The sequence below is a fragment of the Phycodurus eques genome, chromosome 1, assembly GCF_024500275.1.
Source record: "Phycodurus eques isolate BA_2022a chromosome 1, UOR_Pequ_1.1, whole genome shotgun sequence".
NCBI lineage: Eukaryota > Metazoa > Chordata > Actinopteri > Syngnathiformes > Syngnathidae > Phycodurus > Phycodurus eques.
This window is the reverse complement of record NC_084525.1, coordinates 20,549,459-20,565,148: the sequence shown is the minus strand read 5'-3', so window position 1 is coordinate 20,565,148 and position 15,690 is coordinate 20,549,459. Positions and strand designations below refer to the sequence as shown.

Genomic DNA, 15,690 nt, shown 5'->3' with positions numbered 1-15,690 from the left:
AACGTTGGGAGGAATTTTCTCAGCCTTTCAGAATCGAGTATACACCAAGACCATACTATAATACTGTGTGATCTCAGACAAACATTGTAGATGTGCTTCGAAACGCCTCCAGAAGAAAAGAAAGAAAAAAACACGCACGGATATATATATATATATATATATATATATATATATATATGTACATCCATTTTCTGAGCCGCTTCTCCTCACTAGGGTCGTGGGCATGCTGGTGCCTATTCCCGCTATCATCGGGCAGGAGGCGAGGTACACCCTGAACTGGTCGCCAGCCAATCGCAGGGCACATACAAAAAAACAACCAACCATTTGCACTCACATTCACACCTACGGGCAATTTATAGTTGGCAATTAACCTATCATGCATGTTTTTGGGATGTGGGAGGAAACCGGAGTGCCCGGAGAAAACCCACGCAGGCACAGGGAGAACATGCAAACGCCACACAGGCGGGGCTGGGATTTGAACCCCAGCCCTCAGAACTGTGAGGCAGACACTCTAACCAGTCGTCCACCGTGCCGCCCATTTGAGCCATATTTAATGAAACCGTGCCATGTTAAGATATAATCTGTTAAAATGTTTTTGACTGAAATAGCTTTTGATTTCAGTAAATGCTGCAAATTCAACAGATGATTATTTTCAGCTCTTCAAAACCTGTAAAAAAAGTTTTGAAACTCTGTTGTATGTAATAATTTGGAGCTGTGCGTTTAATTTTCTTTTTTTTTTTAAACTGATGCTATCATTGGGAGGTTTGTTCAAAAACATTCCAATTATGCTCTAACACGTGATAACTTGAAAATTATGCCGACTTTCACTTGCATTGACCAGTTAGGAAAAGCAGAGAAAAATCTAATTTGCATCATAATTTGTCACGCAGAGTACAGTATATAAATATCTTGGTTTGTTTACAAGACAATTCTATCCTTGCATACCAGCCAGACAATGACAGTGTTGTGGCCCATTTGAGAAGCAGCATGCAGGGGTGTCATCCCATCATTGGCTCTGATGAGTGGATCAGCTCCACAGTCCTTAACCAGGTACTGGATGACCTCCAAATGGCCCTCCTGGCAAGCCAGGTACAGTGGTGTGGCACCATTTTTAGTTTGGGAGTTGATAAAACTATAGTGGGAACAGAGAAAGAGGAAGTTAAATAAAGATTTATGCAGGCCAGATAGTAAAGCTTGCGGATGTAAAGTATGTTGCAGCCTGTTCTCTTTTTCGTTGGACAGAAACAAAGGTTATTTTAATACAGGCTTAACTGTTTCATTAAGCTATTTAACCTATTTGACCACACACTTTAATAAAGTAGATCTGCCATTCTACTAAGGGAACCGGACTGGTGGGCAGCTTCAACAGTGATTGTCTTTCTGACACAGTTTTAACAATAAGAGGTTTGTACTATTTCTTTTCAGACACATCATAATAAAGCAAGTCATGTAAAGTCAAGTACTTTTGCACCACCACATAGTGGCTCGTTATCACTAGGGTCCCTTATACGTTTGTCAAAATGCTAAAGCTTCCTATTGTCTAATGTTGCCATCTTTGTAAACACAAAGTACTCAATGGTTTTGTTTGATTTGAGACAACACCCAGGTCACCCAACAACGAATGTGCATATAATGCACAACGTGAGGATGTCATTTTAGCTCCAGGCGTATGGCTGCTTTTGATATCTTATGTCTGCAATCATCTTAAGGCCTACCAAGCATCAGTGAAGAGTTTGGTATTCAAATGACAATGCAAATCTTTGAAACAGAGCCTCTGAAAACAAACAGTAGGAAACCTGTGTGAGTGCGTAGAACACTTGAGTTGCTTAAGTCATCAATGTTGAACTGATACCACTTTAATTTGATTAGATTTTACAGTGACCCTCTTGAGATACATATAATCATAATCACCCAACATGAGTGAACTTTTCATACATCCACAATTATACATTTAAACATTTTCAAACTGATGCCTTCACTGCGCTCACCAATAAAGTGTGAGCTACTTATGTCAGGAAAATGGGCCAATGGCCAAATCTACAATATTGTGAAGCAGCTATCAGTGATGCTTCAAATCCTGCCCCAAGCCAGCCATTCCAAGAAAAATCCCATACCATTTTTCTATCTCTCCTTGTCCCGCACTGAGAGGTCAGGGAGTGACCAGGAACTTCCCCACTAAATCCTATAAAGTTGTGCTTTATCTGGAGACTGACAAATGAGCAATGAGTCTCCTAAGAAGATTACCGCTCCAGTGGCTTTGCCAGACTGGCTTTGTGCTTAATGAAGGTTTACCACTGGTGACGGTGGCCCGAGTATATGATAACTAGCTGCAGACGAGGTGAAAAAAAATGAAATCCTGTCGAGACAAACCTGACCCAGCCAAGCTTTCTCTTTAGAGGATATAGCGCAAGGCCAATGCACCACTGGCTAAAGACACTACATTAAAGCTACATATGGATAAGCGTATGTACGGTCGAAATGCAACACACAAGGCTGCTTCTGATTATTTGTGTTCTATTCTGACCTAGCACACGTGTTTAGTGTTTGAGGTCAATGTTAAAATGGACCAGCCTGTTTGCTCGATCAAAGGAAAACCTCGTTAATATTTCACCATAATAAAATGAAGCATTGGGCAATTCTTTCATCAAGAAGTGGGCAGAGAGTTTAATCGTTCATGAGTAACAAGAGTGTGAAAAAAATATTTGCGCAACAAGATCTGAAAAAGTACAAATCTGTATCTGTAAATCCTCAATTATTATGAAAGGGATTTACATAGTGAGTATGATTGGTAATATTCTAATTGGACATTGGCTACCTTTTGCTCAATAGTGCAATGACATTAACGCTCACCACCAAGGAAGTGCTTTTGAGCAGGTGTGGATTTCAAAGTGCTGAGGAAGAAGCTAGCCTTGTGTGACGACGGCCCACAAGGGCAACCCAAAGGGGAAAAAGACACTCTGAAGCAGATATGTCAACACTGAAGTGGTACTGAGTAATTTATCTTGGTGATTGTCTTAGAAACCGATGTCGTACTAATGCTCTTTGCTTACGGAACGGCTTCACCTGTCTAAATAGTAGAGCATGTTGTTGGAAAAAAAACCATCAAATGCTGTAGTTAACGTATTTAATAAGAGAAATTACGTTTGACTTGTATTACATATCCGAATATGGAAATTACGCAATTTATGTAGGTAAAGCTCTACCTTTGGAGACTTTCTAAATTGTGCCTCAACCCAAGACAGATTACACTACCTATCGCTTTTGTGCACAAAGGCTATCAGTCGCCTCGCAGCCTGTGAGCCTGCTGGCTTTAATTCATGAGGGTTGAAAGGTGAACAAGACACCAATTGAATTCGGTGTCACATCTGTTCTACCCCAGGGCTACAAAAAGACTGACTGATTAATTTTAAGTATACTTTGTAATCATTTGAGTGTTATACATACAGTAGATACAAGTATATACTAGCATCTGCTCCAAAAGCTGCATGAGCTACAAAATGTCACTATGAAACCCACTCTTCCGCTCTTCACTAATTTAAAGTTTTCAGTGTAGGACCAGACGTCCAAACGAACATATCAAGGAATTACTGTATAAATTATATCTGGAATCTTATTCTTCCACTTTCTGTCAAAATACCTCAGAGCAATAGTGCTGTGAAAGCCTGTTCGATTGACAAACAGAATTTCCTCACCAAAACGCATGACATTTGACGTTGAGTGCTGTAAACCTTGTACACATGCTACAACTATAATGGATGTGCAGCCTGGGTCATAAACTGGAACATCACTTTGTCAAACGGAGACTTATGTCAACAGTTAAAACTTAGCTCGGTGGGAAACAAATCGTGCGGCAGATTTGTGGCCCATTTCCTGGTTCACAGAGGACGACGACGCAAGGTAGGGTGGCTCCATTGTGATCCAAAGGGCAAAAAGAGAAAATAAGTTATTTGACTTGACACTTTCTTTGCGTTGGTTTGTCCATCCGTTAGTAGACAGGATACTTTCTGGTTTATAGAAAAATACATCGAATGTAGTTTTATATAGACAGAACGCTACCATTTACATTCTGGGGCGGAGGGAACGATTCCATGGTAATTAAAATGTCAAAAACAGAAAAATAATTTCTCGAACAAGTGCTGGATTTGTGTTGGGTTGTTCTTTCCTTAGTTAGCAGCCTCCTTTCAAGTTCATAGAAAAAGACATTTAATAAATAGTTCAATACCATGAGCGTAGATTCGGAGCCATGGAGAACAACTCAAATGGCAAAAAGTGAACGTTTCTACGCGGATTTGCACCCAAATTTAACAGGCACATGTGCCATCACTTCACGTTGGTTGTGTATTTTTCCCCCCAATGTAATTCCGCTAACAAACCATCCATCCAACAATTGGAAGTCAAAACAATGCATCTTATCTTTGCACTTGGCTGAGGTAACAAAACTATTCCTGAAATGGTTCAAACTTTGTGCGCTCGCAACACACTACAAACACAGGTCAAACAATTCAGCAACGGGTGCGTAGCGTGCCTCAGTTCACTGAATTACATCAAACTTCCTTACTTACAGAATGACTGTTGTCCCACTTGGGATATAAAAAGGGATGAGGTGTGTTGAGGAAGCTAAAAACAGCACTTAAAAAAGAAAAATGATTTTTACTTGCAGTCTTAGGTGCGGTTACCCTTGCAGGCAATCATTAAAATAGTGAGTAGGGAGGATTTTGCATTACTAACAGATGAGGCTATTTCCTTAAAGAGAACAAAAGCTTGAAATGACTAATAATAGATCAACTTGATAATTTTGGCAGGCTGCAAAATTCTGGGATGAAGCAATGGTTTGTGCTTTTTTTCCGTTTACTTTAGATGGACCTTCTTTATGATAATGTTGTCATCCATTGGGTTAAAGTGTGGAGTCTGACACGTTTGGTTGTTGGTATTGTGCTCAAAATATAAAGCAAACCAATGATCATCTGGCTCTCTTTCAATCAAACTCAATGTCAAATTCTACCACGAGGAAACGAAACGTGAACTTTAACAAAAAGGTATGCGCTATTAGCTCTACACAGCGATTTGTTATTCTGTCATTACGCTGCCAGGGACTAAACTGATGATGTAACGCAAGGGTCATGTTATCCTTGCAATTTCTCAGCTAGAACCAACCTGACCCATCCAATTGCCTCTTCAAACTCACGGATACAAATTTGGTGCTTGTAATAAATCCGGAAACAAAAATGCTTGTCTCTCTTCTGCAAAGTTCCAACGCAAACAATGCTATTGGCCAGTGGAGCCTTGGCTATTCAAACGTATTTGTTTTCCTCATTAGCTTATCGCTGGTTGGCGCTACTGTGTGTCACTGTGGAGATGGTGACAAACAGCAAGGGGGAGGGGCGGGGGTGGGGGGGAGAGAGAAGAGTGAATGGGGCCCCGGCTATCAGGGAGCTACGTGTCCCTGGGGCTCATTAAGTTTTCAGCAGCTATGCACCTACTTAGCTGTGCCATTTGAAAATGGAACTGCTCCATTTTAAGCATGCACAACACACAATGCATAAGACATACAAAGCTGAATCAGTTCAAGAAAGTGTGCTGTGTCATCAAATTCCTATTTCTGTATATTGGTAGTAGCAACTCATCACTGATATGCACTCTCGGAGAAGTCAACAAAGCTTACATGCAGATTATGCAGCAGTTATTGCCATGCTTCCTTGATTGCGTTAAGATTCTGATTCGCACAGGTGTTTCATGAAACATTTAATGACCTCCTGATTCTGACTTCTAGTATGTCACTGACATTTAGAATTCATACTCCAACACTGTATACCTAAAATTCACAGATAATTGCTAATGTATCAGTAGCCCTTTCTGTGCTATTTGTTCAGTCTTTGTATCAACAATGCAAAAACAGGGGCTTTGTTTCTTTTCCAAATCACCTCTCTCTTGCCAAAATCAAAAGGCTCTGATCTTTTGTAATAAGCTGACTAAAATGGGCGTGTCGGTGTCACGACTCGAATCCTGACCACTGATTGGGATAAGTTAACTATGTGAATTGTACTTTTTTTCGGTGATTGGAACTCTGTGTGTGCTGAGTTTTGTTCGTTATAACGGACAACTCAGCCTCCCTAATGTGGCGGCCGTGTCCATGGCAATCATTCAGTTCAGTGTTATCTCTGGAAACCATGATCAGGTCTGACTCTGCACTGATTAGGGACAGTAGTCATCAAGTGGCAATCGCTCAACGACGACACAGCCACATTCTGATTTTAATTATACACAGTGCAGACTGATAAAGTAATTTAGATACAATGCCCATACTTTACACTATACGGACAAATGTATTGGTCCATACAGACAAGGTTGGATTTGCCGCTGTAGAACTTCAACTTCAACTCCATCAAACACCTTTGGGATGAACTAGAACAGAAATTGTGAGCAAGGGCGTCTCATCTAAAATCTATAACCTCACGTCAACTCTTAACATATTGTGCCCGTGAAAATATTTCTGGATATATTAGTTACATAAGCAGCACATGGAAGTTGCAGTGTTTTTCCAGAAGTAAACCTCAAAGGCGGTATTTTATCCCTTAACAAGATTTTAGTATTTAGATTGCAAAACTGGAATCTAAAAAGCAAAGTTCAGCTTGTGCCAGACTATAAAGTACATTCGACAGCGTGAGCCCCAGAGCTTATTCACTCTGGTGTTTTTGCAACAGCCCTGACTTGTTTACTAATTACAGCAGTCGAGTCTTAGCACAACACATAAGTTTAGCTTTGTCCTTGAGCATCGATGCAATGTAACCTTTACGACTTTGAAGACACTCTTTCGCTTTCTCCTTTGAGCGAGTTTTGTGAGGGTGTGAGTTTTTCTTTTCTAAAGAGGTCAACATACAGTGACTCCAGTCATGTGTGCAGCACAATTCTTTTCAGTCTCAATTTTAAAACGCACCTCATTTTGAACCAATGACACGAGCAATTAATTGGTGCTGAATAGCGTTAACACACCATGCACTGATGGAGACAGCATCCACCCCATTGCAAATATTACTCTTCATTGGACCCTGAAGACCAGTGTTTCCCAATCTTTATTGAGCCAAGGCACCAATTTTACATTTGAAAAATCTTACGGCACACCACCAAACAAAAATGTCTCAAAAAGTATTTATACTGAAATAATGATGATCTTGACTCAGTTTACTCACGAATTTACTGACTCAGGATGAAATCTGGATCTCCTTAACTGAATACAAAGCTAATATACGCGCAGGAAGCCATGGCTCATTCTGTTCTCTGAATGGTAACAGTGGATACACAACTTTATTGTACCTTCTGCCATCTCATGAGGAACATTTACTATAGTTGTTGTGCCAGTCACAGCTGGCATAGCTAGACGAACAAAGACATATTACTAATTAATAATTAATTACGTGTGTTTTTTGGACATACCTGGCAAATAAAGATGATTCTGATTCTGATTCTGATGAATAATTTTCAGACTGCCATGCCACCATGGTTGAGAACCACTTCATAGCGTAACCTCTAAAGTGGAATGGCCCGTACTTTTCAGGATAAATAAGCCTTTAAATTTACACAAAACTTTGGAGCTTTAACCATCATCATGAGGGAGAGCAATGTATTTCGTAGTTCCTCGGCATGCATACAGCAACCTAACTTTGGCCATGTTTTCCTTTTTCAACCGTGTTTTGTTTTTCTTTGGCCTTTTTTTTTTTTAACCACTTATTCCAAAGGTAGACAGCCCCAGGCTTGACCGCAACATATCTCTCAACAGAGAATATCCAGTGAGAACATAAACATTTAATATGGGTATATGTTTCGGGTTTAAAGCAAGAAAAATGTGAGAAGAGTAGAATATACACAGGACATTACGTGACTTCAGTGGACTCATTCAAGCATCACCATGCACACAGTCATTTGTTATCAAAGTTAAGGCAGTGTTTTTTTGCATTTTATATATTTTACACTTGTATTATGTCTGAGGCAATAATGTTAAAAAGTGAGATACATGAGGCTTATCTTATCTGGGATGCAAAATCATCAATCATTTACAATGATTTATTGTTTTATGTGTAGTGTAAATGTTAAGGGGCTTTCTCACCGCACTTGTTTTGTGCTGCATTCACCACGGAGTCAGAAGGCAGCCAGGCTCAAGCTTGCTATATTTATCGCTGTTTGCTAAGCTACACTTACTTGAAGAACGCTTCAAGGTGTACCTCAGGCTTCTTCCAAGTTTCTCCATGCTTTTTTCCATTGTAGCCTACAACACTGAAGCAAACCCCTGCCCCCGTGCCGCCATCCGGCGCGATACGATGTTCTGTTGGTGTCGTAGCAGCACATAGACAACGGATGGGTTCGACGGCATACTGCGCTTTACTATTTGCAGTGTCAAAAGTACTGTCATTCGATACTTCAGTAAAAGTACTGAAAAAAACTACTCTGGTAAAAGTGTTGGAGCCACTCCCTTAAGTAAACGTACAAAAGTACACACTTATAAAATGTACTTAAGTAAAAAAGAGTAAAAAGTCAATTATTTCCAGCTCAATATTAAAATACATAGGGTGATTTTTGTATCTCTCTCGATGATTGACCTGCAACAATGGACAAAACAAAAATAAAACATTTTTAAATAAAAATATTAGCATTTATTTGTATGATTGAAATAAAGTTATATACGACAGAATTAGTTACAAATAAAAAGCTAGATTTGTTTCAAACACATTTATTTTCCCACAGAATATTTTTTTTTTGCAATATTGTTAATGCTCAAACGTGACATAATTTACTGCCAGCGAGGCAGACTTTTAACATCCTAGCTTTCTTAAAACAAAAACAAACAACCAAAAAACGTACTAAGTTCAAGTAGTCTCGGCAGGTGCATTGACACATTCCTCTACAACCCAAACGTTCCTATTCCTAAATGCTCGTCATTGCCCCAAAATCCACGCTATATGGAAGGGACATTAATTTGCTATTCAGAGTTCTCGCCACCAGGTTCATTGGATATGTTTGGGTGAAGGATGCCTCTTTCATATGGAGGAGCGGGTTAGTGTTTATAAAGCAACGGTCTTGCAACATATGCGACACAATGGTTTTGAGCTGGCTTCTGGAAGAATAGGAAATTACTGGTCCATCAATAAATTTTAAAAACTCTCTTTTCTCAGTTCAGTTATATATATATATATATATATATATATATATATATATGGAACAAGTCTGCTGTTTTACCACCCCGGCGTCTTTTACGCGGTGTCGTCGCTAACCTCAGAAGTTTTTAAATGTAACGAGCTCAATTTTAAAATGTAAAGAGTAGAAAGTACAGATATTTGTGTTGAAAAGTAAGCAGTGAAAGTAAAAAGCTGCCAGAAACATAAATACTCAAGTAAAGTTCAGATACCTGAAAATCTACTTCAGTAAAGTAACGAAGTACTTGTACTTCATTACTGGACACCTCTGGCGAAACGGCCTTTACATTTATATGACTGTTAAGAATGTTGGCATGTTACTTGCAACAATGGCCTCACACATTTTATCAAGGCAACAGGATTATTTCAATTTCCATTATTTCCTTTCTGTAAATTTGTTTTGAAATCCAAACAAGGCTGAGGAAGCCCAGCATCCTGGAATGGATTTTAGAGGTACCACTTTATACTTACAGTGGGAGGAAAGAGGATGAGAACCCTTTGGAATTTCTTACATTTCTGCTGAATAGCACGGTCAAAAATGTAGTCTGATCTTTATTCTAAATCACAAAAATGAAATATAGTCTGCTTAAACTAAGACCACACAAACAATTACATGTTTTCACATTTCTATAGAGCATAACGTAAACATTCACAGGACAGGAACTGATGAAATTGATGAATAACAGACTTTTGCGTCAAACGTGCGTATGCACGATTTAAGCACCAATCTGCGCGTACGCACGGTTAGTGAATGAGGCCCAATATCCTCTTGCAAAACCCATCCTCTTCTGACCTTCAACTGTTGAACAAATGGCCTCAAGTTCTGCAAAATATCTTGATACACTTGTGAATTCATTGTTTACATTATTGATCGCAAGCTGTCCTGAGGCAGCAAAGCATGCCCATACCATGATGCTTCCTCCACCATACTTCACAGTTGGAATAAGGTTTTGATGTTGGTGTGCTGTGCCATTTTCCCTCCAGACATGGCATCGTGTGTTCCTCCCAAACAATTCAACTTTGGTTTCATCTGTCCACAGAATATTTTGCCAGTAGTGCTATGGAACATTCAGTTGCTCTTTAGCAAACTTCAAACATGCAGCAATGTTTTTTTTAAAGACAGTAACTCCTTCCTCCTTGGTGTTCTCCCATAAACCCCATTTTGGTTTAATGTTTGACGTAATGTAGATTTGTCAACAGAGATGTTGGCACAGCTGACACTCCAGGGTTCTTTTTTACCTCATTGAGCATTTTGCGCTGCGGTCTTGTGGTCATTTTTATAGGATGGCCACTCCTTGTAAGAAAACCAACAGTGCTAAACTTTCTTCATTTATAGACAATTTGTCTCACCATTGACTGATGAAGATCAAGACTTTTAGAGATACTTCTGTAACCTTTTCCAGCTTTATACAAGTGAACAATTCTTCATCGTAGGTCTTCTGCAAGCTCTTTTGAGGGAGGTGTGGTACACATCAGACAATGACTCTTGACAAGAGACAATTTTAAACTGGTGTGTGATTTCTAGCGGCCAGAGCACTTTTCCTCCAATCTTGACTTATTGATTGGACTCCAGGTTGTCTAACACCTGACTTATGACCTCTGATTACCGCCCCGTCCTGTGAATGTTGATGTTATTTTCACAGGGTTAGAAAGGGTTAAAAATATGAAAACATATAATTGTTTGTGTGATATTTAAACAGACTGTTTGCTTATTCTTGTGATTTACATAAAGATCAGACCACATTTTAAGACCAAGTTATGCAGAAATGTAAGAATTTAAGAAAAGGGTTCACATACTTTTCCCCTCCCACTGTAGATATAGACCTGTTAGAGTAGTCTGAATATAATACCGTGCCTTTTAGAAATTCCCTCATATGAAGTGATAATTTACAAATGCTATAAAGCCATTTGGATTATTCTGAAAAACAAAAAAACCAAAACAAAAAAACCATTACCCAGATCTCCAAATGTTCACACTTTTGTCATGTTAAAACAATGCATCATCTCAGTCTGAAAATGCTCATTACACATAACAGATTTTCATTTTTAGATTTGGCTTTTATGTTCTTTTGGAAAATATGCTTAAGTGATTTGTAATCCAAATAAATCCTGCATAAGAATTTCTGTAGGACATGAGACAGAAGAAGAAACTATCCAACAAAGTCACAATGACCACACCTGTTTCGATAAGACTCACAAGAGGACTTATCACCCCCTGTCTTGTTGTTCTTACTTTGGGCTGTGCCCCAGTAACAGTCGGAGCGAGGACAGGTCTCCCTTGGCAGCAGCGTAGTGGACAGGTAGGGCGCCTGTGTCAGTGGCGGTCCCGGGGTCCACCTCCCCGCTCTTGAGGAGCCAGTCTGTGATCTCATGATGACTGAAGCGGGAGGCCAGGTGGAGAATGGTGGCTCCAGAACTGTCTTTGTCCTGGAACCAAAACACAGTGGCAGCACTAGTGTGTCTTCAACATTCCAAGCATCCAAATGTGCGATCAGAGACATTAATGCTAAAATCCCACCATGATAAGTCGTCATTCCCTTGAGGCAATCACAGAATAAAAATGTTTTGCTCGATGCACACACACTGTAAATGAAAATGCACTTCAGATAATGCAACAGGTGCAATATCTAAATACATCAGAACTACTATGTAGAAATCGATGCTTTGTCATAATGGGCTCTGCAAGGATCAGTATACTTTTAATATGAAGACAACATGAACACAACTAAAATGACTAAATTACACTTGGATGTAATTCACATGTGATTTACGAGCATGTTACCATTAATTATTATCCAACAATAATTAAATATTAAACTATACTGGTGGGTTTTGCCATTCCCACTATGTATATCACCGTGCATGGAAATGTGCGGCTATGGAGGCTTTAAATGCTTTCAATATATATATATATATATATATATATATATATATATATATATATATATATATATGAGAAAAGTCTGATGTTTCGTGGGTTTAAAAATTTTTTAAAAATCAAAGGATTAGAGGGTTAGTGGTGAGGCAGTCTACTTGTTGAGCCTATTTTGTTGGCTGTTGGCTGGGGCAGAATACATGGGTAGGGTGGTATAAGATTCGAACTCCAATCAGTCCCCACTAAAGGTTGCCATGACGGCACTGTAACAATTTTCCATTGAAAGTTGATGATCTCAATATGGTTTTACGCAACGATCGTCAAGATTGCAGAGGAGCCCTCATTGCGCCCAGTAGCCACCTACTCACCTCTGGCCGACATCCGCCCTGGGTCAGCAGCCACTGTAAACACGCCAGGTTGCCGGTAGCTGCGGCATCGTGCGCCGGGCTCGCTCCGTTGTGGGCCAGACAGTGGCCCGGCAGCCCAGCCTCCTCCACCAGGAAGCGCAAGCAAGCCAGTTTGCCCGCCCGGGCCGCGTGGTGGACCGGGGAAGCCCCCAGTGCATCCTTCACGTCTCTGGTGAGCGCCTTTGACGTTAACTGCGCTTTGAGTGTTTGCACGTCTCCCTGTCTTGCGGCCAGCAGCGTCCGCTCCCCCTCGACCACCATGTCTGCTGCGAGCTGCACGACGACCACCGCCCCCTCCTGGCCCCTTCCTTCCTTCCTTCCTTCCTTCCTTCCTTCCTTCCTTCCTTCCTTCCTTCCTCCGTCACACTTGAGTACGACGGCTTACCGCGAGGACAACCTCGGCGTTTGCAAACCCTTCATCACATTTCTCTCTGGAGCCATTCAAGCCAGTCCACTATTAGAAGCTGGGGCAAATTACAAACTGACCTGCTCTCTTGCGCGCGTCTTCCTGCAGGATGGGAGCGCACCTGTTGCGCACGATACTATTTGAATATCATCGATTCCCCCAGCCAGTTTGTTTTCCAACAACTAAGTCGTAGCATGTGCTTCAGAGAGTATTTTTCCTCTTCTGGCAGATGGCGACATGGGACTGAGAGCCTGGTAAATAATCCATCAGGGGGAGGATCGCTGAGCCTGTTATAGGTGGCTGCTTTCTGAAAATCGGCTCACAAGTTAAAGGGCCAGTGAGAACATTGTTGCGCTTAAAAGCCCTGCAAACTCAACTACATGCTCACAAAAATAAGTCTGCACGCAATTGAGCATTCTCTATTCAGGCTCCAGTACTCTCGAATGCCCGCGGATATAAGAGCTGCTACTTCAGTAGAAAGGTTTAAATCCTAACCTAATAATAATGCATACCACCTTCAGTATATCGCGAGTTTCATGGCACTCAACGACGATTTACAATTGCATACATTATTCATTCACTCCACGATCACACCCTAGTGGTGGGAAGGTACATGTGTAACCACAGCTGCCCTGGGGCAGTCTGACGGAGGGCGTGGCTGCCATTCTGTGCCTACGGCCCCTCCGATCGCCACTAAACATCCAACCACCTTCAGTCATAGGCAATGTGGGTTAAGTGTCTTGCACAACGACAACATTTGCTCGGCGGGGATGCGGACCGGCGACCCTCCGGTTGCAAGTATGCTTACCCTCTGCACCACACCAATTTAAGGCTGATTTTTGCACTTCGGCATTAGTTGAAATACAAGCAGGCCTGTTTTACTGCCGCTTCTCCTCTCTCCTCCCCTTCGTCTCCTGCTCGGAGAAGTGTCTAGGTGACAATGCCCGAATTTGAGGCTGTTGCAGTTTGGATTCTGCACCGACCAACTGGGAAAACATCTGAGGTAGACCACTTCCCCAGAGGCTTTGTTGTGGAAGATTCTGCTCCACCCAACTGATTGGGCCAGGTCCTCAGGCGGAATTTTTTTCTCGATGCATTTACCTGGGGCACTTCAACACTTTAAATGGACTCTTATGCCATCTTAATGAACATTGTACAACACCATGCAATGTGATAAATGTTGCCCACTTGACATCCATTGCAGCCTGGTCATTATGAAAAGGGGATCCCGCCATCTGTGGTCCCTTCTCAAGGTTGCTTCCTTTCTCCCCAAATGGGGTTTTGAGTTTTTCCTTGGGCGAGGGGGGTGAGGGGGTGTTGGTTCAGGGGATTTTGTCAATCTTTGTCAACTGTGGGCCTGTGAAGCCCTTTGAGATGCTGCAATTAAGGGCTGTACAAATATACTTGACTTGATAGGAGTAATTTATTCGTGGATTTTCGCTATTTGCAACATATACCCCACAAATAGCTTTTCTGAAATTTTGAATGGAAAAAAAAAGTGGATTAAAACCATAGCTCATTATTTTGGAATTAATCACGTTTGTTCTTTACACGGCGGCAGGGTGGTCGACTGGTTAGCACACACACAAAAAAATGTTTTTTAATTAAATAAAGATGAAACTGTTCAAAATCAAAGTTTTTTACGTGTGTTCAAAAGTGTAACTCTGAGTCTAACGTTTTCCTAATTTCAAACTAATAAATTGCACCGCAGGGTAGTGCTTCAAGTTCATATTTGGAAAAACTATGTAATGTTTCAGACAGGCAGACTGGGAGATGACTTGAGAAAGCCAATCACAAGAGTCGACTTTAGAAGGAAGTGATATGGCAAAAATTAATCTCAGTTTTTGCGGCTCTTTTTCAAATGTAACTAAATTCGTAAGGGTGGAAATTTCCGATGCCAATTGTAATTTAGTGGCACATTTTCTCCCATTAATGTAATGGATTACAATTACATACATTTTGTAATGAAATTACTTAATCTAGTTGCATGTAATTATTTACTCCCAACACTGATTATATGTCTGTGGCAACAAGGTCACTATAGTGCACAGGAGATGTCCACCTAGTGGCTTACTGTTTCACTGGAATCTCATAATTCTGTACCGTACAATATTTCATAGAGACAGGGTGTGTGCATTCTTTTGACCCAAGCCTTACAATGCTATTTCCCCTTTAGATGACCAAACTAAGCATTTCAGGACCACATATGTTAAAACAAATGTAGCACTGCTATAAGAGGTGCAAAAAAAATAATAATTATAAATAATAATTAGTGAACCTAGGTTTGTTCTCAATGTCCAAAAGAAACAATTCAAACATATTACACTCTATATCCTGCAACTCGTTATAAATCAGTGATTCCCAACCAAGGTGCCACGGTACACTCGTGCTCCCTGCAGCGGATAATTATTCAATTCCACTTAGTTTGTCAGAAAATTATTATTTATTATTTACAAATATATAACTTAGTCCCTGGCGGAACAATTAAATGCTCTTCCATTGGATGGCAGAAGGCACAATAAACCTGTTGCCATTCATTCAACATAAGAAGTCGTGTCCTCCTGCAAGTATAATAGCTTTGTGCTCCACTACTGAACAGGCCCAGATTTCACACTGGTTAAGTCAATTTGTGAGTAAATTGAGACAAATTCATCACTATTTCAGTTTTTACACTTTTTGTTGTTGTTGTTGTTGTTGGTGGGTGGTGTGCACCTTGGCTCACTGGTCACGGGCATGCTTGAGCCTATCACAGCTATTTTTGGGTGACCCTGAACTGGTCGCCAGCCAATCGCAGGGCACATGCAAACAAACAACCAT

At 40.7% G+C, this 15,690-nt stretch overlaps 1 protein-coding gene across 5 annotated transcripts in view; it reads right to left on the bottom strand.

The window, feature by feature from the left end:
* The window catches only part of espn (espin), a 51,356-nt gene extending 38,243 nt beyond the window's left edge, over positions 1-13,113 (bottom strand). For 4 of the 5 annotated variants that reach the window (XM_061682246.1, XM_061682238.1, XM_061682254.1 and 1 more), the window contains exons 1-3: positions 12,429-13,113; positions 11,419-11,612; positions 946-1,132 (exon numbers count right to left, since the gene is read on the bottom strand). In XM_061682246.1, the coding sequence (XP_061538230.1) occupies positions 946-1,132; positions 11,419-11,612; positions 12,429-12,728 (681 nt within the window). In that variant the 5' untranslated portion in view covers positions 12,729-13,113. Of the gene's footprint in view, positions 1-945; positions 1,133-11,418; positions 11,613-11,703; positions 11,769-12,428 lie in introns of all 5 variants that reach the window. The other variant, XM_061682263.1, reaches the window with a different exon arrangement.
* Positions 13,114-15,690: the final 2,577 nt, after the last annotated feature.